Raw genomic sequence first — 22453 nt, 5'->3', positions numbered from 1 at the left:
AGGCAACTGCAGCCCTTAGGAAAGGTTGTGATGGTCTGTAAAGATCAAAAAGATTTGTTTTGTAAGTAGACCCAGTACTACATGTAGCGTGACTTAATGCAGTGAATTCAGATTGACTCCAAAAACAGCTTGTGTTTGTTCTGTATTGATTCCAAGAAATGTGTTTGAAACAAATGTATCCTGGATTTGAGATGAGGCTCAGTCAACAACTTGCAGTTGCAGGCTTTGGGGAGGATCTTGTAAAGTGGCCAGAACCCTAAAAGAACCCAATCATGCAAACTGCTGATTATGTCATGCAAGGCTATACGCACCTTCAAGTCCTCTCTAATAAACCTCAAGGAAGCATTAGTATAACTAAATACACTTGAGTGTGTTCTAACAAACTTGCAGTGGCAAGGCACCTGTAGTGTCCTCAGGCTCCTGCTTTACCTGTGGCAAGTTAAATGGTGTTTTTAATGTTACAAGCATTATGCCTGCTAGTTGTGTGTGTCATTCCCAAGGGTTTTGCGAACAAGTTAGACAAACATTTGTCTTAGGATGGTTTAAACAGGGATGATCCTGCCTAGAGCAGAGGTTTGGATAAGATGACTTCCTGAGGTACCTTCCCACCTTACTTTTTTCTATGATTCTATGAAATAACCCAAATCATGGTACTAGCTTGACTGGTAGAATTAAATAATCATGACAGCATGATCAGATCCACAAATTAGATGCTTGGTACCATAGAGGAACAAAGTTTTGTCACTAGCACAATGATTTGGATAAAGGTATAACTTACCAATGACTTGTTTCTTTTATTTTAGCTGGATACTGAGAAGACAAAATTGAAGTCAGAGAGATGGGCTTCCAGAGAAGCTGGCAGTGGGGATGGAAAAAGTGAGGAGGTAGAATCAAGTGGGGACTGTGATGATGAGGATGGCTGTCAAGGATCTGGTGATAGGACTCATATAACAGGTAAGTGCAATTTATGGACCTACACAAATCCACAGACTTTTGGAAATTCATCAGAGCATGAGTGGACAAGGCTTAAGAATTGTTTGTTGCACATTCAAGCTTTCTTTATCTTGGAAAGTTTGCAATACCATACCTGGCCAGTAATCCAATAGAACAGGAATAGACAGCCCCTGGCACACGTGCCAATTAGTGACATGCAGATACATTTTCCTCAGCACACCAGGTGACGTGCAAAGAAATTGTTTTTAAAAAAAAAATTTTAAATTGCTGCTCTGGGCTCTGGAGCAGCCACAGGTCCCAGCACTGCGGCAGGCACTGGGGGTTGAGTCAGGAGAACACAGGCAGGGATGCTATCTGCATTCTGCTGACCCTGCCCCCTGTCCCTGGGCTGTGCCCTCCAGCCTAGCCTGGCCCTGGAGGGGAGCTGTGGGTGGGCAAGGCCAGGACCCACGCAGGTGCTGCGGAGGGTTGATGTGCTGGAGGCTCCCAGTCAGCTCAGGCCTGAGCACTGCCTGTGGTGGCTGTTCCTGGGGCCCTGGGGGCTCTGTGGTCAGGACCTATGGCCGGGTCCTTGCACTGGGGGCAACTTTGCCCCGCTCACGCTGTGCCTGGCACACAGGGAGGCCAGACTTGGAGCTGGGAGCCCCCTGAGCCCAGTCTCCCGACCCAGCCAGGCAATGTCCCCTTGCAGGCAGGGCAGCTGCAGCCCATCCCCATGGAGCTCTGTGGGCAGAGCTGGGCCCCGTGTCTGGTGCCACTGGGCTCTACCACCGACCCACCATAGCCCGAGTTTGCAGAGCCTCAAGGCAGCCCCCACTTCCCACCCAGCACTCACTCTCCTCCAGCTGCTGCCTTCGCAATGGCTCGGCTAAGCTATCCACCCCCCACCTGGACCTTACCCCAAGCCTCTGACCCTGGCACTCAGCACCCCATTGCTGCCCCCACTCGGGTGGGATGGGGCGTCTGTCTGCATGAGCCCTGGCTAGGCCCAGGCTCCATCTGCTTTGGGACCATAGGGGAGGCCTGAGCACCCCGGCCCTGGTGGATGCTGCTGGGGTGCTGCTGCCTCCATCCACCAGATGCTGCCTTGGAGCAGTGGGCCTGAGTTACGGCCAGTAGCTATGGGAGATGTAGGTGGCAAGGGACACACCCTCTTTCTCTTTTTCCCTTTTTTCTCTCTTCTCTTTCTCTCTCTCTTTTTATCTCTTTCTCCCTTTTTTCTTTTCTTCTCTTTTTCTTCTCTCCTCCTTTTCTCTTTTTCCTCTCCTTCTTTTCTATCTTTTTTCTTTTTCTTCTCTTCTTTTTTCTCTTTCCCCTTGTTTCTTTTCTTTTTCTCACCTTTTTCCCTTTTTCTTTCTTTACCTCATTCTCTCTCTTTCTTTTTCCCTTTCTCTTCTCTCCATTGTTCTTTTTTCTCTCTTCTCTCCTTTTCTCTCTCCACCTTTTTTCTCTTCTCTTTCTCTTCTTTCTCTTTTTTTGTCCCTCTTTCTCTCTCTCTTTTTCTCTGTCTCATCACAACATGCTGCACAATGTGTTGCTTTATGTGTTGCTCAAAAAAAGACTACACAAGGACAAAGGTAGTATATGAAGTTTTTTTTATTGACACCAGGTTTAGAATTTGTAGAAAACCTAGTATTTACTGTTAAAAAATGATGATTATTAACTGTATTAATATACAGTGTGTTATGTTCTCTAACATACCTGCCATGTACCCCCCTGCCCGGTTTTGTTTTTCTGGTATGCCAGCACTCTGGCACTTTACAAGGTAGACATTGCAGTTTTTTTGGCACTCCAACCAAAAATGTTGCCTACCCCTGCAATGGAATGTAGCACTTGACAGTCAGATTAAAGAGTCACCGTTAGACTAAGTAATATCTATAAAGAAACCACCATCCTAGTGGAGGAAGTTTCCTAGATTGCAGAGTGTATTCAAGTAAATAGAAAATCTATATTGTCCCAGCTGGCAGTGAAGTACAAGTCTTTATCAGTTGCATTGATGCTTTGAATAATGCACCAAACAGTTTGCTTCCAAAAATATAAATTATTGAAAGAGGAATATAGTATTATTTTTGTGGTGAGCAGATGTTGGTGATAACAGTTGAATAAAGATGGACCCAGTATAAAATTAAATCTTAGATGCATCCAGTACAGTGTATTGGAAAAAATCCTGGCCCAATGCCACATGAAGTGTAATCTTAGTATCAGGACTCCACCTACTATTCATCAAAACACCACTAAAGGTAACAAGCAATGATGAGATCATGCTTGCTATATTCCCAGTGGCTAACTTTACATTGGTGTATGGTAGTTGGACAAGACAGTTCTTATCAGCCCAACCAAATCAAATTGTATAAACTATTGGTTTATACAAACTATTGGTTTATGTACATGTGTGTTCATTCTGTGCTAATGTGTGTATGCCTACATGTATCTGTATTTTTTATATACACATGGGCAAAAAAACCCCCATGCCTATAGAACCAGTGGACATTTGTGACTGCATGTGTTTATACAAGAAATTACGTCTTGAAATTAAGGTTTCCAATGCAATGATGTACTTTCTGAAATACTAACTAATGCATCACCTGGAATGATATTCTTTGCCTCTTACATCTCCCATATTTTTTAGGGATGCGTGAACACTTTGGGAAATGTATTGTAGATATATATTCACATTTGCAAACAAGTTTTGATTGAGCTGTGTTTATAAGCCTTTATCTGTTTTCACTTTGAGCATGTATTTGGAAAAAAAATGAATCTATTTAAAAGAGAATTTACATTTTTATGAAGAAATATTTCATATGGCAGATTGAATTTATAAATATTTGAAATTTTCCTTGTGTTGGTGAGCCACATAAGGAAGAAACAAAAAGCATGTAACTAGTCAAAACAAGATGACCTTCAAAATTCAAATATCAAATATTTGTAATAAATGTTATGTGAGCCATTCAGAAGCAGGGTAACTTTTTATAGTCATGAAAAATTTTGAAAAGTAAATAAAGTAGAGACATTCTCCATCTGCTCTCAAACATTCTCCAAATAGAAACTGAAAAACTTAGATTAATACAATGTCATTGAAATTATTTATTTATTTTATTGTTCTTTTTTTTGCATGTGACTCTTGAATAAACTACTAAATGCTTGAGTCTCAGGTGATTATAGTGGCAAATGGATTAAGTAATATTTTCATATGATATGATATAAATAATAGCGAGGTGCTATTTTTCAATGGACAGTTACATTATGTATATACAGTTAAATTATTTATGCTTTTCTGTTTCAGTTATTAAAAAATTACAGCTTTAAATACTGTGTTTATAGCTAACTTTAGTAGTGGTAAATAAGGAAGCTACATAATGTGTCTTACTTTCTAGTTTGCAGTCTACTCAAATAAAATATTTTATGCTGATATTGCCCTGGATTAAAAAGTATTACATTTGCATAACTAGCTGTTTCAGTGATTTGGTAGGGATTATATCCAATAAAAATGTAATTACAATTAATTTTACCATACACTTTTGATTCATAAGAGTGAATAGATATTGCATCTTGTGACAATTACAATAGTATTTCATAATTAACTTTAACTTATTATACTGTATGCAGGCTACTGTCCATAAATCTGGTTTGCATATCTAGGTGCAATTAAGAGATAAAATTGGAGTTATCTTATTGCAGAACTCCTTTTCTTAGTAGAATAAAAATCATCAATTTTGTTTAATTTCCTCTTGGTATGCATCTGCAAATATGGTGTTTTTAATTGCATAGCATAGAAGATAGTTGTATTTCCAAACTTGAGATCAACCAGGAGTATACTGAGTATTGCTTTGTGGAAATGAAATGCAAGAAATCAAGCTCACTTGAGGTACATAATGGAATGAGACTTTCTGAAACTAATAGACAAGTACTTAATCACAGCCTTATCCAAAAATCAATGAAAATCTACCCATTGACTGCAGTGGCTTTTGGTGAAACCCAAAATGATAATCCTAAAATGTCAGCATTGCTATGGCATATGATGAAATGTGTAATAAAGTTTTCATAAGGTAGACTAGTTTGACAGAGCAATTATAATTAAAACAGCAGTATTGTGTGGAGGAGTCTCCCTAAAGAGGATATGTTTAAATATCTGATTCTCAAATGCTAAAATCAAAATCCAGTAAAGCTATACTAAATTATTTATTTAATATATGTATGAAAATAACCTGTGTATTAAGTATGATTCACTGTCTAGCTTTATACATTACAGAGCATAGCAGCTGTTAGTACAGATTCTAACAAACCTTTTTGATAAGGCTGTTGGATAGTCTTTCTCTGCCTTTTTTCTTGACTGATAAACCTCAAAAGCACCAGGAGTTTTACCATCCTTTGGATTACCTGGTTTAAAATCTTCCACTTGAGCACTATTAAAAGACTCCTTAGCATTATTATTTCACTATTGTCCCAGTTGTTTCTGTAGTAAACCAATGGAGGATTGGACCTGATGTGTAAGCTTTTCATTTCGGTTTAAATTGGCCATGTGTGGCCAGTGCTGTATATGTGCTTCTATACTGCAAGTAGACCTACTGGTATGCACGCATCTCTCTCCAAATTTTGGGTCACAGCCATTTTCAGCCAGTAGTTGTTTTATACTTTAGAAACCTTGATATTTCCACTTTCCAGCCATCAAAAATCTTTTCTGGATGTCAGGTAAACGAATCAGTTTCTTAACATCTTCAATTAGGAGTTGCAACTGCATACTCTTCAGTGCTGCTCTGCTGTTTGCTTCAGTTGCATGTCTTTTATAACCAAATCCATTATTATCTCTAGGTGACCACCACTTAGGCATTTACATGTAATATAATTATATGTACTGTCCCACCTATGTTTGCTCAAATGATTTTGTTACAGTCAAGATAAACAAATTCTCAGGAAACTGGTAGTTGTCTAAGAATTACATATGGTAGAAGATATAAAAAAAAGTTAACTTACCAACTGTGATCAGCAGGGATCCTAGCTTTCCATGCTAAAACACCCAAAATTCTCCAATAAAAACACATACAAATCTGCATTTTTCTTCAGTGAGCCCCTCCCCAATGCTGACTAATTTAGGGGCCCTGGCAGTAGCACCACCCCTTTCTGCTGATTGACAGAGAGGGTTGGGGCCACCTGATGGGTAGCCTTCTTGGATAAGCAGTGGTGGAGGGAGGAGGGGCAGCCACCATCTTGGCTGCTTCCCTGTGCGCCTCTTTCTCCCCCCGTCTGTGAGCTGTTGCAGCAGCCATAAGAACGGCTGGCTTATAAATATATAAGCTTTATTTTCAGTAATTTTTTTTTTTCCAGCGACTCTATAGATTCTCTGTAAAAACACAAAGTCCACATTTTTCCATGGCTAAACAGATTCCTAGGATTTCTGTTGATCAGTTACTATGGGTAATTCTTGTTCTAAATATAGGGGAAGGTTGTGGAAATAGTACCATGTCTCAGGGATTGGCTATATAAGATGTTCATAGATTTCATAGATTCTTAGACATTAGGACTGGAAGGGACCCTGGAAGATCAAGTCCTGCCCCTTGCCCCAGGGGCAGGAACTCAGCAGGGATCATAGGATCCCAGCAAGATAAACATCCAAATGTCTCTTGAAGGTATTCAAAGTAGGTGCTTGAACCACCTCCAGCAGCAGTCTATTCCAGACCATGGGGGCTCAGACAGAAAATAAGTTCTCCCTTATGTCCAGCCTGAAACAGTCCTGGAGGAGTTTGTGACTGTTCGACCTTGTCATCCCTTGGGCTGCTCTGGTGAACAAACATTCCCCCAGATCCTGGTGAGCACCCCTGATAATCTTATAGGTAGCCACCAGATCACCCCTGAGCCTGCGCTTTTCCAGGCTGAAGAGTCCCATGGCTCTCAGCCTCTCATCATAAGGTCTGTTTTCTTGACCTCTGATCATGCATGTGGCTCTCCTCTTCACTCTCTCAAGTGTCTCCACATCCTTTTGAATTGTGGAGCCCAAAACTGGACACAGTACTCCAACTGCGGCCTCCCCAAGGCTGAGTACAATGGGAGAACGACGTCCTGGGATTTGCTTGAGAAGCATCTTTGGATGCAAGCCAGCATTTTGCTTGCTTTACTAGCTGCAGCATCACTTTGAAGGCACATGTTCATCTTGTGATCAGTCATGACCCCCAAGTCCCTTTCATCTGTAGTGCTAGCCAGCATAGCACTGCCGAGCCTATAAGCATGCTGCAGGTTTTTCCTCCCAAGGTGGAGAACCTTGCATTTTTCAGTGTTAAACGCCATCAGGTTCTCATCTGCCCATTTCTTGAGCCTGTCAAGGTCTGCCTGGATCACCCTTCTGTCCTCAGGTGTGAACACTGTACCCCAGAGTTTGGTGTCATTGGTGAACTTGGCCAGTCCACTTCTGACACCAATGTCTACATCATTAATGAAGATGTTAAATAGTATAGGCCCTAGGACAGAGCCTTGAGGGACCCCACTGGTCACAGCACACCATGACGATTGACTTCCATCAACCACCACCCTCTGGGCCCTACCATGGAGCCAATTCCCCAGCCAGCAGATCGCAGTGAGGCCGAGGCCGCAGCTAGCCAGTTTCGCCAAGAGGTGATCATGAGATACCAGAACAAAGGCTTTTTTTAAGTCAAGATATATGACATCAATCTCTTCTCCGTTGTCCAGGTGATAGGTCACCTGGTCATAAAAGGAAATGAGATTGGTCAAGCAAGACCTACCCGCAACAAACCCGTGCTGGTATCCCTCAGGATGTCGCCATCAGCCAGTCTGTTAAGGATGGCCTCTTTGATAATCTTTTCCAAGACCTTCCCTGGGATAGAGGTCAGGCTGATGGACCTGTAGTTTGCCAGATCCACTTTCCTCCCTTTCTTGAAGAGAGGCACCTGTGAAAAGGGCTTACCTCATGGAACTGGGAGGTGGTGGGATGCCGCACGGAGAAGTGGAGCTGGCGAAAGTGAAACAGTGGTGGGCAGAACCACTGCGGATAAAGATCAAAGAGAAAAAAATGGACAAGCCGGAGGGAGCTGGGAACAGCTCCTTCGTCGGCTTGTACACGTTTTCTACAGGAATGCCAGGGCTGATTGGCCGGCCAGATGCCTGGAGCTAGGCTAAAAGGCCCGGCAGAACACCAGTCGGGGGGACCGGAAGTAGAGTCCCCAGTGAAGCAGAGAGGGTGAGAGCCCACAAGTAATCTGTGAGGGGAGCCCTGGTGGGCACCTGTGGAGTTTGCGCCCTCTCTCCGCCCAGTCTATCGGGGTGTTGCCCCTCCCCTCAACTCTCCTGCCATGACTTAGATGTTAAACGCACATTAAGAGGGGTCTACAGTGGAGATCTTATTTCGGATGGGCCTCCCGATAGACGATGGTACTCACGGTCGTCCGACGCGGTGTTCCACAGGGCTCCGCCTCCCCTACACCCCTTCCATGCGCCAGCCTCTGGATGATGCATTACAGATGTTTCTAGGCCTCGTGTGACGGCCTCAGACCGGTTCTCTGGGTTCCGGTCGCTCTCTCTCCCGTCTTGGAGAGGTTTCTCTTTTTTTTTTTTTCCTTTTTATAGAAAATACCCCTCCGAGTCAGGAGGAGCTGCAAGGTTATCCCCCTTATTCCAGCTCCCGCTCAGATCCTCAGTTGTTTCCTCTCCTCTACCCCAAGCAGGGAGCTCCCTTGCCTCCTGAGTGTACGCCACTTCAGGAGACTAAGAGAGTGCCTCTGCTTGCACTCCTTGTCTGCCTCCTGCTCTACCTGCCGCAGAAGGCTTAAAGCCCTTCCCTGAGCTACCTGCTTGAGTCTCGCAGGCTGGGTCCTCTCCTTCCCGTGCCAGAGCTCACCTCACAAGCTGCCTGCCCATGCTATCTCTCTCTGGCTCGCTCTCTCTCCCTGCTCCACCGGCTTTTTTAAATCTTTCCACAGCGGCCTTCCTGATGACACCAGCACCGCAGTCTTTGGTTCAGTACCTGGATCCTCCTCTCCTCCCTCAGCCCATAGCCCAAAACTGGGTGGATCGATGAGAACACCAAATCCATGTTGCAGTGCGATCATGGAGCAGACACAACATAGAGCTCTATCCCACCTGAAGCTAGTGTAGAATTACTCTGGGAAAAAATAGGGGGAAAACTATACTGGGGAAGTGTCCTGTATCCTGTAGTTTTTTCTTGAGTTAGCTATTGGCTTAAACTGGCTATTATTTGTTCCCACGCCAACTAGTAGTGGGTTCAGTGATAGCCACCCACTGTGGGCAGCTACCTTGGATAGTTACTTGTCTGTCCATTCTGGATCTTGGGTTAAAAATGTTATGTGGCCAGGCCCTAATATAGCATTACACAGTCAGTGTGTCATTAAAAGAACAACATAGGCCAAAGCCTGTTGATTGTTTTTGACCAAGGTTTTATAAAGAAAGAATTAGGAAGGAGAACGTAAGCGAAGTCCATTTCAAATGAGAATGGAAAAGCTCACTCATTGCTTTAATTTTGAAACCCTTTCGAACAGATACAGATGCAAACCAGCATCTAAATCCTGCACTGTGCTGAGCAGAACAGAGCCTTCAAGCACAGGCTTAGCTCTAAGTATTTGAAAAATACCATTGGTTTAATTGAAGCTATTCATGTTTACAGTTAAGCAAATGCTTTGTTTCATTGGGAAGATGGCTCAGCACCTAAGCTAACCTTAAAGGAGGTAGCTTTCATACTAGAAAAAAAAACATATCCTGTTACCATAGAGCTCAAGGCTTAATAATGTGTCCAACTTCTCAGCAGGGTAAATTAACCTGGATAGACCACAGTGCTTCCATAGTTAGACTGTTTCTTGTGCTTGAGACAGTTCATTTCAAGTTAGGTTGGGTATCTCTACAGACCATTCACTGTATATTGTAGGTGTGCCATGATACCTGTGAATTGCAGCCCTTGAGTAAAATTCACCCATGTAAATAGCTTGTGCATGGGCTTAGAACCTCCTTTTCTACACAAAATAAGAAAATGGTCACCCATTTCCTCCTCCAAAACTTTGAAATGCTGGCAAAAGCACATTGTGCCTCTAGACCAGTGGTACTCAAATCTCTCTATAAGGGAAGCAGTGAAAGTGTTAATTGCTGTGGCTGTAGGAGCAATCAACTCTGCTACTGGTCCTTCACTGTCAAATTTCTAGACCCATATGGAGTCCTGCAGTTGTTACCCCAGGAGCTCCACCCCAAAAGATTTAGGTTGTACAGTATAGTGGGGATAGAGAAGGCCTGAAAAAGACTGCATCTTAGTTGGGATGAATTTTCAGCAATAAATAATTTCCCAGGCAAGAGCAGGCATTGAATATGTGAACAAATTCTGTTACATGCAAGGGGTTGTCAGTGTTTAAATGGTGACTAAAGAGTGTTCAATGTGTTTTTTACAAGGCCATCTATTTGCATCTCTGATTTTTGCCAAACATTCATCTACATAATAGTAACTATTTTCTTTACAACTCTTTCTTCCAAAATCCTTGTGGTACTATTAAGCTTCCATTCTCTGATTTTAAAATGCCTCTCCTCGTAGTATATCCTACTTATTATCCCATTTTCTTTCATCAACTTAAAGTTACCTGGCATTTTACTGTATTAAAGCATTCAGGTTGGGCTGTTATCTTCTGACATGATTCCAACCTTTGCTTTCTATATGCTAGTTTAGACAAATGTACTTTTCTTGCCCCAGCATTCTACTGCCGGTACTGTTATCGAAGAGGTATCCCTGGTTGTAGATTTCCTCTTCAGGGTATATGAGTGATTTTTTTTTCAGGAATAACTTTTTAAAGGCAGACAAATAAACTTTTTTTTCATGTCTTCTTCCTGATTTATGTCAGATTTCAACAGCTGTTGAAGGTTAATGTATTTTTCTCAATGGTCTTATTATCAGATTTTCCTTTGCAAATCAGGATTCTTCTATCCTTTATTGTGTCCTCACTTCCGTGCCCGGCTCTGATTCCCTAATTTGGTCCAAATTTATTAAGCATCAATGTGCAGTATGGATTGTCATTTTAATCATACCTCATTCCCATTCACCATGTTATAGGGTGCACTTGTACTTGTATTTTTCTAAATATGTAATTGTACAGCTGCTGATTTTGTAATTATTATTACATCAATATTCTGAGATCATAATATCTGCTGCCAGCCAGCCATGCTCATCAAGTTTTCATCTTTACATATTTTCATTCTCCTTGTAGATTAGCTCAGATAATGTAAGTATTGTGTTTTTTCAGTCTCCTGTCCTCTTGACCTTAAAATCTTCTACACTACATGCCCTCCCCGTGTTACTATCTTTCATATTCATTTGCATCCTTTGTTGCATGAGAAATGTTATTACCAACTTATTTTTACAGTACTTATTAATTATTTTTATTGTTGTAACATCATAAATGGCTTATTCTCTTTACAAGCTGCAATTTAATTCAACATACAACCTATACTTTGAAGAAAGCCAACTGGATTCAAATATATTTTTTGTCATATCACATTAGTAGTTGAGAACATTACCCTGTTTTTCACTCTAGTAGAAGAAGACTCCATTAATTGCCCTCCGACATGCAGATAGTTTGACCTTGTGTCAAGGTCTAGCACTGTAGAGTTGCATTTACTTTGGAAGATTTCATGTGGGAGCAGAGTCAGGGTCAGAGAAGAGAAAAAAAAATCCATTCAAAATTCAGGGTGAAAAATGAGCACCGATTTGGGGAAACAACAGGTAAATGCAGAGGGCAAGAAGATTTCCATTGTCACTGTAGATCAGGAGTGGGCAAAATATGGCCTGCAGACCAGATCCAGCCCAATAGGCCATTCAGCAAGTTCAGCCTGGTCCTGCCTCCCCTTAGTGCCCCCCACCCTGAGCCCCAGCCGGAAGCCTCTGCCTAGCAGGGGCTTCTGGATGGTTTCTGCCTCCCTGCACCGAGGGAAATACAAATAAGAATGGAGGGGGAGAGGGAGGCAGGGGAGGACCACGGACAATTGCCCAAGTCCTCAGGGCTGGCTGCGCCAGCTCCTGCGGTTCCAGCGCTGCAGCTGGAAACCACCTGGTGCTGGAGCAGCTGGCAGGTAGGCAGGCAGGCAGGGTGTGGGGGCAGTGAGGAAATGGCTGTGGCAGGCAGGGGGAAAGAGCAGTGAGAAGGCATACGGAGCGCAACTATAGCTGGGCGGGAGTGCAGGGCCTATGCTGGTGCACTGGGGCCAGCACTGGTGGAGCCCAGAGCAGAGCAGCAGGGGTGTGGGGCACAGGCTGGCAAGGGCTCTCTGGAGCTGGGCTAGCTCCCTCCTCTCCCTGCTTGAGCAGCACAGCCTGCCTCCATAGAGCCCCTGCCAGCCCAGACCCCGTGCTCCAGCTGCTCTACTCTGGGTCCAACCAGCATGGTCCCTGCACTCCTGCCAAGCTGTTGCTGTGCTCTGCGTGCCTGATCACTGCCCCTTACCCCTGCCTGCTGCAGCCATTTCCCTGCTACCCCATCCTGCGCACTCGCTGGCTGGCCGGTTGCTCTGGCACCACGTCATTCCTGGCTGCAGTGCCAGGACTGCAGGAGCAGCTGGGACACGGTGCCAGAGTAGCTAGTGGGGGAGGGGGGAGCAGCAGAAGAAGGGCTGCAGTGGCAGATGGGGGACAAGTGGCAGCAAGCAGCCCCGGGGCCAGGAGCACAGAGCCTGGGATTTCAGGAGTGCTGGCAGGGGCCTACCGTGGGGGGGGTGCTGTGTGCAAACCCTCCCCCTCCACGCAAGTCACAACCTTCCCTAGCCACCTTCCCCCAACACACTCATAGCCCCCCCCACACCTATCCACTCCCCCACAAATAACATACCCCCTCCCCCACATTCCCACAAACCTATACCCACCTTCCCGCAATATAAAAGAGTAAGACTTCATTTTAAGCTATTATACTATCACCTCTATGTACAATATACAAACACATGTAAATCAAGGCAAACATATATTTTTTAATGAAATTAATGTTGTAGTACATGTTTGATTTTTAGAATATAATTTGGTATTTTTCTGGTTCAGAGATGGCAAACCCTCTTGCTGAAAGGAGTAATTCCGGGGGCAAGGGGAAGGACTTCTGGTGGGAAAGGTCAGGGGTTAGGGGGTGGGACTTCCCGTCCCAAGATGGCAACCAGGGGGTGGGGCACCTGTTAAGGGGCGGGGCTACCCATGCGGCCCTTGATTGCTTGCCAAAAGTCGGTAAGCAGCCCTCCACCTAAAATAATTGCCCGCCCCAGTGTAGATACCACATTATCTCAGTGGTGAAATTGAGTTCAGAATCTGAGGATACGTACAAATGTTACATTTCAAGTATTGGAATTCTAGTTCCACTGGTTGAAATGCTGTGTGTACAAGCGTTCAAAGCACTTCAACTGCTTCAAAAATGGCTGATGTGGTGGAAATCTCCACTGCATTGGACAAGATTGAAGTGCTAATTAGTTGGGGTATAAGCGTTTGAATGAACACTTGAACATATCCCCAGTCAATTTGAACCACTGCACGAACCTCTGGAATCCCAGCCTACCCAGCTCTTGCACCCTCCACCTCTCTCCAGGGAGACAAACTGTGACTTGGTTCATACTCTACTGTTCCAGCTGTAACCCAAGTCACAGCAATCCCCTCCCTCCAACTGATGAGGGGCTAGGAAAGCCCAGCCCCCCTAGACAGCCAGAAGCAACAGATCCGCTGTGGGTCTGTTGTCTGACAATCTGACAGCTGGCCTCTTGTGGGGCTTGGTGCCTTGTGCCCCAGCCAGTCAGCCCTGACCTGTGCTCTTGGCTGCTATAACCTGTATTTAGGCTAACATATCCCATGCTGGGATATGAACTCTGCCTCCCCCTGGCTGATTGGCCCTGTTGTATAACTGAGTTCCTGAGCAAGTGAGATTGTCCAGTGTTTAACAATATCCCACTTTATAATTGATTGAATAATTATGTCCCATCACAGGAGTTTTCTTTTATAGTAAGTGATGACAGTGAGTAGAAGGAGCTAAGCAATGAAGGTGACTGTTAAATAATTTTGGCATCATCTCTGTTCAAAAAGGCATAAAGGTAATTCATTAAGTTTAATTTCCCATCTCACCACAGAAAAATAAATTGAAGCAAATTTGTAATCACTTTAGCTAGGTTTAGAAACAAGTAAAATGTAGGAGCATTTCACATACTTGCCATATAAAACCTTCAAATACAGTGTGCCACAAGTGTAAATTAAGCATTGGAGAGATCAAGATCATGATATCTGAGGCTTAGCTCTGTGGAATAATCCCTACATAAACAGTCATCAGAAACACTGTTATAGATCACATGAAACTAGTGTGATTTTTGCCAGTTTTCTGCTTGAAATTATTCCCAATAGGTGGTTCCTTTGGATACACTTCTTAGATTGAAAAAAAAAATGTCTCTAGTTTTGTCAGTGATATTTTATTTGGCTATTTTCCACAAGACTTGACCGTACAAGTGCATACCTTTTAGGAGTTTGTGGTGGTGTTCAACAAAAAACCCACAGTTTGGAAGTTCACCAAACTGGCTCTACACTCAAATGACCACAGACATTTTTCACAAAATGTTTTAAAGAAAAATTAGCTTGTCACTATGTTGGTAGTTGCCAGTAGGAGTGATAGAACCAGGCTGAGTCAGAATGTGACAGGAAAGGCAGTTTGATGGTATGCAGGAGCTGGAGATGTGAGGAAGCCAAACTCCATATGAAACTAATCTTGCTAAATATCAGGGGCCATCTTATCGTTTTCAAGTTAATAGACCTCTGCCCACAGAGTATTTGACCCTTGTCTTCTCCCATGGAAGTCAACTGTAAGCAACTTAAGAAAAGGGAGGAGTCTGTCGCAGACTACAGAAGACAAACAGCAGGAAGTGAAAACTCCCTTTCTTGAATTACTCTGCTAAGCTATCTATGATTTAGATCCTTCTGACAAGAAATGCACTTAAGAACTGCAATATTTTGGTCATGCCAAGTAGCAATGGAATAAATGTGAAGGCAAAGGCAATTTGCCCCCCAAAACACCATAAAGCCAAAATTAATTAAGAGGTGCTAACAATGAAAGAGCCTTAGAATTACTCGAAAATAGATAACTCATATGACTTTATGGAAGCTCAATATAAAATGTTAATGGCATTGTGCTATGTGTTAAAAATAATCTTGACAGTTCAGGGAAAGCAGCTCAGTTACACATTAGGCCTGATTCCATACAGAGGGGATTTAATTGGAGAACAAGCTAAATGACATGCCAGATTAACCCCGACTGCAGATGCATAGCAGTTACTACTGTTTTAACCACTACCCCATAGGCTCTTAGTCACTGTTATGAAACATCTAGTTCTGGTGGAGGCCTTCACATTTGTACTTGTAGATGCATTTGTATTGGTAGATGTCCACTAGTAATAGTCCCTCACAACAGGCAAGAAGATGGCAGAAGCAAATCCAAGGAAGTTATTTACAGTAATTTGAATTTGAGCTCCTCTAGGGCAAATTGAGTCAGGTTCTTAAGTAACTGCTATGAGATCTGGATTGAGATCTACCCCAAGCAGTGGATCAGATTAGATTAATAGCTAGACAGGGTTGCAAGTTAGATGGCATCAGTAGGTTGGATTGACACCAGGCCTCCCAGACATTTAGAAATAATTAGAACCATTGCTTAGAGCATCCTATAAATAGACCACATCTCTTTCTCTCCTCCCCTATGTTACTATATTAGACCTAAATCAAACCAAGCTTCAGAAAACTAAAACTCAGTATTTACTTAAGCCTTTCCTAACTCCGTAAAGAAATTAACAATAAGCCAGGCGACGAATCTTCTTAGTCCTTAACAAAACCTAGCAGTGGTGGGAAAGTGAAATGTGACCTTCAAATTCAAAAATGTTGTTGTTAATTTGTTTTGTTTTGTTTTGTTTTCTCTCTCTATTTTTAAATTTATGATTCCTAAAAAAAACCTGAATGATTTCTGTTGTGGTTTTAAAGAAGGGAAGGTGTTGGTTTTTCTTGTTTATTCTTTCCCCAAGAAAGGCCAGCAATGTCAAGTCTAGTTTTCCCCGGTTTTAGTGGACAAATCATTGAATGTCTCAGATGTATATTTTGAGCTCCCACGTTCTTTACTTGGTCACAAAGTTGTTCCACTCATACTGATCATCATAAAGCGAACTGGCCTCTTCAGCTGAAGAGAAGTAATTTAGGAACCCAATGATATCCCCAAAGAAATCACATCTTTTCCCTTACAAGTAGCCTATTGGAAGTATGCTGCAAGTAGCTTTTTACTATGTGGTCTGAATCTGATCACACCAGGAAGAGTAGAACCTATACCTAAAACATGTGACTTGTTAATGGCAGCCATGAATTTCCTGGGTCAGATATTAAAATTGTTAAATTTATTAAAATTATCATAGCTCCTTTAAGGACAAGTTAAAAGTCATCAGGATCTGACCCCTTTATGAGTATCGTCTTTGTAAAGAACTCGGGAATTAGCCACTTTTTGAAAAAAGGGGACGATTATGTCATAGTCCTAATTTGATCCCCAGTGTTCTTTTTTAAAAACTGCATACTCTTCTTCCAACCCAAAAACATTAGCTCAGTAGTATTTTCCTAATATGATGTATTGTGGAAAGATTTTCTGACAGTAGATTAAATCATCAGGAAATCTTTCTATTCAGAACTATGTCTTTGTTTCAAGTTTCTGGTGTTTGCCCAAATTCAAGAAACTTTCAAAACAGTGAGTGTCCAATAAAAAGAAAAGGCTTGAGGCATCAACGTTTTTGCCAAAAAACTTTAAATACAAAAGGGACAGGGCTAGGGATAGAAAAATGGTGGGCAGCATGTTTTAGGGTTTCCAAAGGACACTGGTGAGGAGAGTTCCTGGATTTCTCTGTTTAAAAACCACACATTCTCTGATAAAAATCACAAAATTACTGATTAAAACCCCCCAAATCCACATTTTTCCATGATTAAAATGAAACTCCACTATTTATGGGTATCAGTTGAACATGATGTTTTATTTATATTTTTTCAATTTTAAAGCAATTTGGAAGCCTACCAGTGCCTCAATTACTATAATAAAATAAATTCTAAATACCTATAAATTTTGGCTCTGGATTTTGGGTATTTTTATCATGTAAAATCAGATCTCCCCCTGCCCCTTTCACTCACCAGGACACAGGTCCATCTGTGGCTGTGTTCCCACCCCCACCCCCCCATGCTTTGTGGTACTCAGCAGCCCTGATATGCCAGTGTCCTGCCCCATGCCATTGCCCCTCACTCCCAAGTCCCCCCAGCTCTGCCACTGCTCCTCACTCCAAACTCCCAGGCTCCTTCCCTCACTCCCCACCAACAGCCCCCCATCTCCCAACCCTACTGGTGCCCCTTACTCCCAAACTGCAGCCCCCCACCATTCCCATCAGGTGCCCCTCACTCCCCAACCCACAGCTCCCTCCCCCCCACCCTGGCTGGTGCTCATCACTCATGAACTGCAGCCCCCAACCCCCCCAACCTACCAGAGGGGGTCCCTGGGTAGAGCTATGGGGCTAGTTACCAGGGTCCACAGCCCCCTGCATTGCCCAGCAGCACTCAAGCTCTGGCTGTCACCTGTGGGAGTTGATGGCTGCTGTGGCTGGAGCTGAGCACGGAGCCTGCCTCCCCCTTTCCTGTGGGTAGCACAGATACAGTGGAGCCCATGGAGGAGAAGGGAGCAGATGCAGGCTGGTGGCTATGGGCTCCGGGCTCCCCGCCCTGTGGACCAGCCCCCAGGGGCATCTGTGACTCAGCAGATGGGACCAAGCATGGCAGAGCAGAGCGGAGCAGGGAGGCTTGTTGCCATCGCTGGGAGCCATGGCGAGATGCTCCCTGCCCACCCAACACCAGCAGGGGTAGCAACCTGGAGCCTTCCTACCCAGCTCTGCCATGCTGTGCTAGGTCCCACCTGCTGGGCCACAGAGGCCCCCATGGGGAGGGCCTCAGGGAAGGGAGCCCCGAGACCGGATCCACCCTGCCCGGCACATAAATCTGGGGAGGCACATGCCCGCCATATCCCACCCTGGGAATTCATGCAAATTCATGGTGGGGAGCCATCCCCTGCTGCCCCCAGATGAGCTGCCCATAGCTCATTCTGCTCCCCAGCTGGGCCCTGCAACTGCACATTCTTACCTCAACCCTGGATCCCAGGCCCCACGTACCACCCTGACTGGGCAACATGCCCAGCCCCAGCCCTATCCAACTCCCTCCCTCATATGGGGGTCTCAATCCCCTTCCTCCTCCGCCCCCCCGACTTACCTGAGGGGAGCTGTGGGAGCTTCTCTCCAGGCTGCCTGGATGCCACGTGCACATGTATGTGCACATTGGCCCCTGCTTGATTGCCCTCCTCCTACTCACCCCAGCCTTTTGCAGGCTGAAGCTGTGGTAGCCAGCAAGGAGAAACCCACCCTTTCTCACATTTTTCTCCTTTAAAGGAGAAAATCTGCATTTTTCTCCTTAAAGAGAGAACATATTTTCATGACAAATGGGAAACCTGGATTCCTGCTGGTGAGAAATTCTGAAGCAGCATCTATTTGCAATTTGCATTCAGTTGATGCACTCAAGGTTATGTTCCAACAATTAAGACCAGAAATGTCATTATTTTTAGATGATAGCTCATATTTTAAACCGGGCAAGGGGTCAATATATTGTGCCTTAAAACATATGTTACAAATGAAAAAGTGTCATACTGGATCACTCCCTCCAGTGCCTGTTCTAGAGTCATTTTATAATCAAGCTTCACAGTTCTCAGATGCTTAGGTTTGCACAACTTCAGTTGAGAATTCATTCAACAACTTAACACAACTTATCATTTGGAAGATTTCTCTGCTATTCTATGTACATTTCTCCTTTATTAATTATACCCAATTATTCCCAGCATATACCTGTAAACAGCATTAAACTTTCTCTACCTTCAGTATTTTGGGGTTTTTAGACTGCTAGTATCTTTAATTAACTCAACTCTTTCTAGTCTTTCCTCTATTGTCATTTGCTCTGGTTCCTTGATCATTTTTTCATGTTCCTCCCTGAGCTACGAATTGTTTGTCAAGAAAATCAGAACTGCAAAATGAAGAAAGAAAGAAATTCTTCGCCTCCCCCCTCAAAAAATCCATGTTGAAGGAGTTTAATTATATTAAATCTGGAAAACAAACCTTTTTTTTTTCCCTCAAGTCCAAGTGTACTGTGTCAACTTGCAATTTGTTCATCTTTTAAATGAGCATATCCTGGAAGTTTACAAACCAGTTTTCATTTCAGTTAAATAAATAGTTGCATTCTGATAACACAATACATTTTTCTTGATCCAGACAGCCTTTGCAAAGGCAAATATTACCTGGTTAGCATTTCTGTATATGAATGTGAGATCTATTACTCTGGTTCTATTTTTTTAATAAATAGATATAGTTAACACTTAGGAAAAGGAGTGAGCAAGAAATGTAATATTCTTGTGAAAGAACTACAGCTTTTGAATGTATGCATAGTATGATTCTGGTAGCACTGGGTCATAAGCTCCTATTTGAAGTTAAGTCTGGATGTCAGCAGTGATAAAATAAGCCTTGAAGCATGAATGTTAAACAGTGATGATCTAGAAAGCATAAAAGGGTAATAACTGGTCTTTCATTTCATTCAATTTAGCTGTAAAAATCATTAAACATTCTCAAAAGAGAAGTTTTAACCCATTTCCCAGTGAATTGTTGTCCACAGATGGCAGGTCATTCAAAAAGAGAAACTGGATTTTTCAACCCCCATGCTGATCTAATCCTTTGAATCACTAGAAAGTAGCTAATTGGCGTGAGTTGATTAAGCAATCGAATCCTGCATTGTGCTTGCCCACAATTTATATATTCATTACATAGAGAACTTTAGAATTTCTTATCTTGTCAAAATCATTTGCTGTTTATCTCACATTTAAAGAGATTAGGGATAAATTGCCATTACAGTATCAAACTTGTCAAATAATTAATCATCACCTGATATTTATAGACCAAGATTGTTTAGTGATTCCAAAAAATTACTGACCATTCAGTAATGAACTTCCAACAATACAATCCAGGGCAATGTGGAAGGGAATAGCTTTCTGCTGTAAAGTCAAATGAGTAATTCCCTATTTAAAATTTGATTAGATAAAATCTTTTGACAATGCGCTTGTATAGAAGCAGCCCGTTTAAATATGTATATTCCTGCTTTGTGTATGCTGCTCCTAGCCAAAGCCAGAACAAAGACCTAGTTTTGCTAACCTGAACATGTGGGATCTGTCTCGCACAGGGTTAAAACAATGTCAATGTGCCTTTCTCACACAAGGGAAATAGAACTGGTGGTGGGGGTGGGGAAGGTATACTTCATTTCCAAGAAAAACCTTAACAAATATGGAAATTTATCATTAAAAAAAAATCTGCCAAACCTGTTAAAAATGAAATCAGAAAAATGTAAATGACTTGGTTTGAGTTTTCACATGCGGGGAGGGGTTGGTATTGAAACCTTGAAGAATCTGAATGAAACCAGAACATTACTTGTGTTTGCCAAAAAGGTGCTTTTGACTTGCAAGGAGGGAGGGCGGGGGGCAGGAGCTGGGGTTATGGGGATCTTTAGAATTTTTAAAGCAGTTGTAGTAGCATGATATTTCCCTAGAAAAACCTTTCCAAATTATTAGCATTTCCTTAGGTTATAATATGTAGTAGCAATGGTTACAAATACCACTCAGATGCTTCTGAGGATGGGGACAGTCTTGAAATACGTAACTGCAGTTTAAGGCCAAATTCTGACCCAATCGATATCAGAGTGAGTGTTGCTGTTGATATCAATGGAGTGATAATGTGGCCCAACAAGTTAAGGGTCAAATTTATATTACCCTTAACTCACACAGGCCATGCCTACATGTGCACTTGACTGTGGAGTAAGCTAATTAGTTGTGTACATGTGCAATGGTATTAGGCTGCAGTAAACTAATTAAGACTGCCATAAGGTTCTGAGATGGACTAATTATATGTGTAGACACTGACCACAGCCATAAATTGAACCCGGTCAGCCCAGGCAGCAAGAGGCCATACTTCTGTCTTCTGCCTAGCCATACATCTCCTCACTTTCAGCACCCTCATACCCCAGCCAACCCCTCTACTGCCCAGCTCCAGCACCTGAAGCCCAGGGCAAAGCAGGGCAGGAGCAAACCAGATGTAAGCTGCTCCACCCCGCCCAAGTTGCTGCTGTTACAGCTGCACGTATATGTGCTGCTTCTGGGAGTAGTTTACTCTGTATCAAACTGCTCCAGAGTTTATTGCTTCAAATTAATTGCATGCATAGACACACACACTGAATAGGATTTCCCTCTTACTTCCCTCCAAGGAGGTTGTTGGGAGAATAATATGTTGCCCCTACCACAGGCACGTCCACAAATGCAGGCACATGTGCTTGCAGCAGCTCAAATAGAAACGATGCAAATTTGAGCCAGGGATATTTGCCTCAATGCATGTGCTTGGACATGCACTTTGGTGTGGGGTAAGTTGTGCCACTTGGGGCAAAATAACCCTGCCTGGCTCCTCCCAGATCTGCAGCCAGGGGAAGCTAGAGCCTAGGGCCAGCACCTGTGCTGTCCCCAGCAGTATAAAAAGCTGCACTGTCCTGGCTCCATCAGTACAAAAAGCTGCCCTGGCAAGTAGCTCAGGGATACTTGCTCTCAGGAGCTTCTGGAGCCCAGCCAATTGGTACCTGGAGACACTACCCATTGTGCCAGCTGGACTTCTGAAGCAGCCCTGAGAGTTCCCTGCACCCTCTACCCACTGCAGGGTTCTGGCAGTGGGTGCTGCTACCTGGCTGTGACCTGCTGTGCACCTGCCAGACCCAGATGGGGACTGCACAGCCAGGAGAGGCATCTGCCCCTCTGGGCCAGCTGCCAGTGGGCTGTGGCTGCAGGGCTGACCTTTGTGAGGCATTACTGCCATGTGTGCCTCTGCCCAGCCATCTGGGCAGCTGTCACCCAGAAGATATTCCCAGCGTGGTGGCCTGCTTTGTTTGAATTGTCAAAGCATGTCCTCCTGGCCCCAATTGGCCAGGAGGTCAGCCACCTCCAGCTGGGTCCAAGGTGCCAGCTCTGAGTAGGCTTCTCTGCCTGGGTCCCGCTGATTGCTTCTCTAGCAGAAATTCTGGTGTTACCTATTTGAAAACTGAAAAATTCCTGATAAAAAAAATCCCAAAGTCACTTTGTAAAATACCTTGAAATCTATGTTCCTCCACAATTAAAACAAAAGACCACTATATAGTTTCATAGTTTCATATAGAAAGAGTGAGAGAGACAGAGACAGCAATCAATTGGGCAATGTTTTATTCCTGTATCTACAGTGTTAAAGCAATTTGGAAGCCTACCAGTGTCTCTATCATCATAATAAAATGAATTCTAAATATCTATATGTTTTGCTGTTTGCCTTTGGTTTTCTTATCATAGAGCAATTAGAGCTCCCCCTGACTCCTTCACTTACCAAGATGTGGGGACAGCTGCTCCTG

The 22453-nt window shown here is 43.5% G+C and overlaps 1 protein-coding gene across 1 annotated transcript in view; it reads left to right on the top strand.

Moving 5' to 3' along the window:
* Positions 1-22453, top strand: part of LOC102559211 (glypican-5) — a 674170-nt gene that overhangs the window by 504952 nt on the left and 146765 nt on the right. The window contains exon 7 of the mRNA XM_059730916.1: positions 804-954. Coding sequence (XP_059586899.1) covers positions 804-954 — 151 coding nt within the window. The remainder of the gene's footprint in view (positions 1-803; positions 955-22453) is intronic.

This window comes from Alligator mississippiensis, chromosome 7 (assembly GCF_030867095.1).
Source record: "Alligator mississippiensis isolate rAllMis1 chromosome 7, rAllMis1, whole genome shotgun sequence".
Taxonomy (NCBI): domain Eukaryota; kingdom Metazoa; phylum Chordata; order Crocodylia; family Alligatoridae; genus Alligator; species Alligator mississippiensis.
Note: the sequence above shows the minus strand (reverse complement) of the source record. Positions and strands in the feature narration are given on the sequence as shown.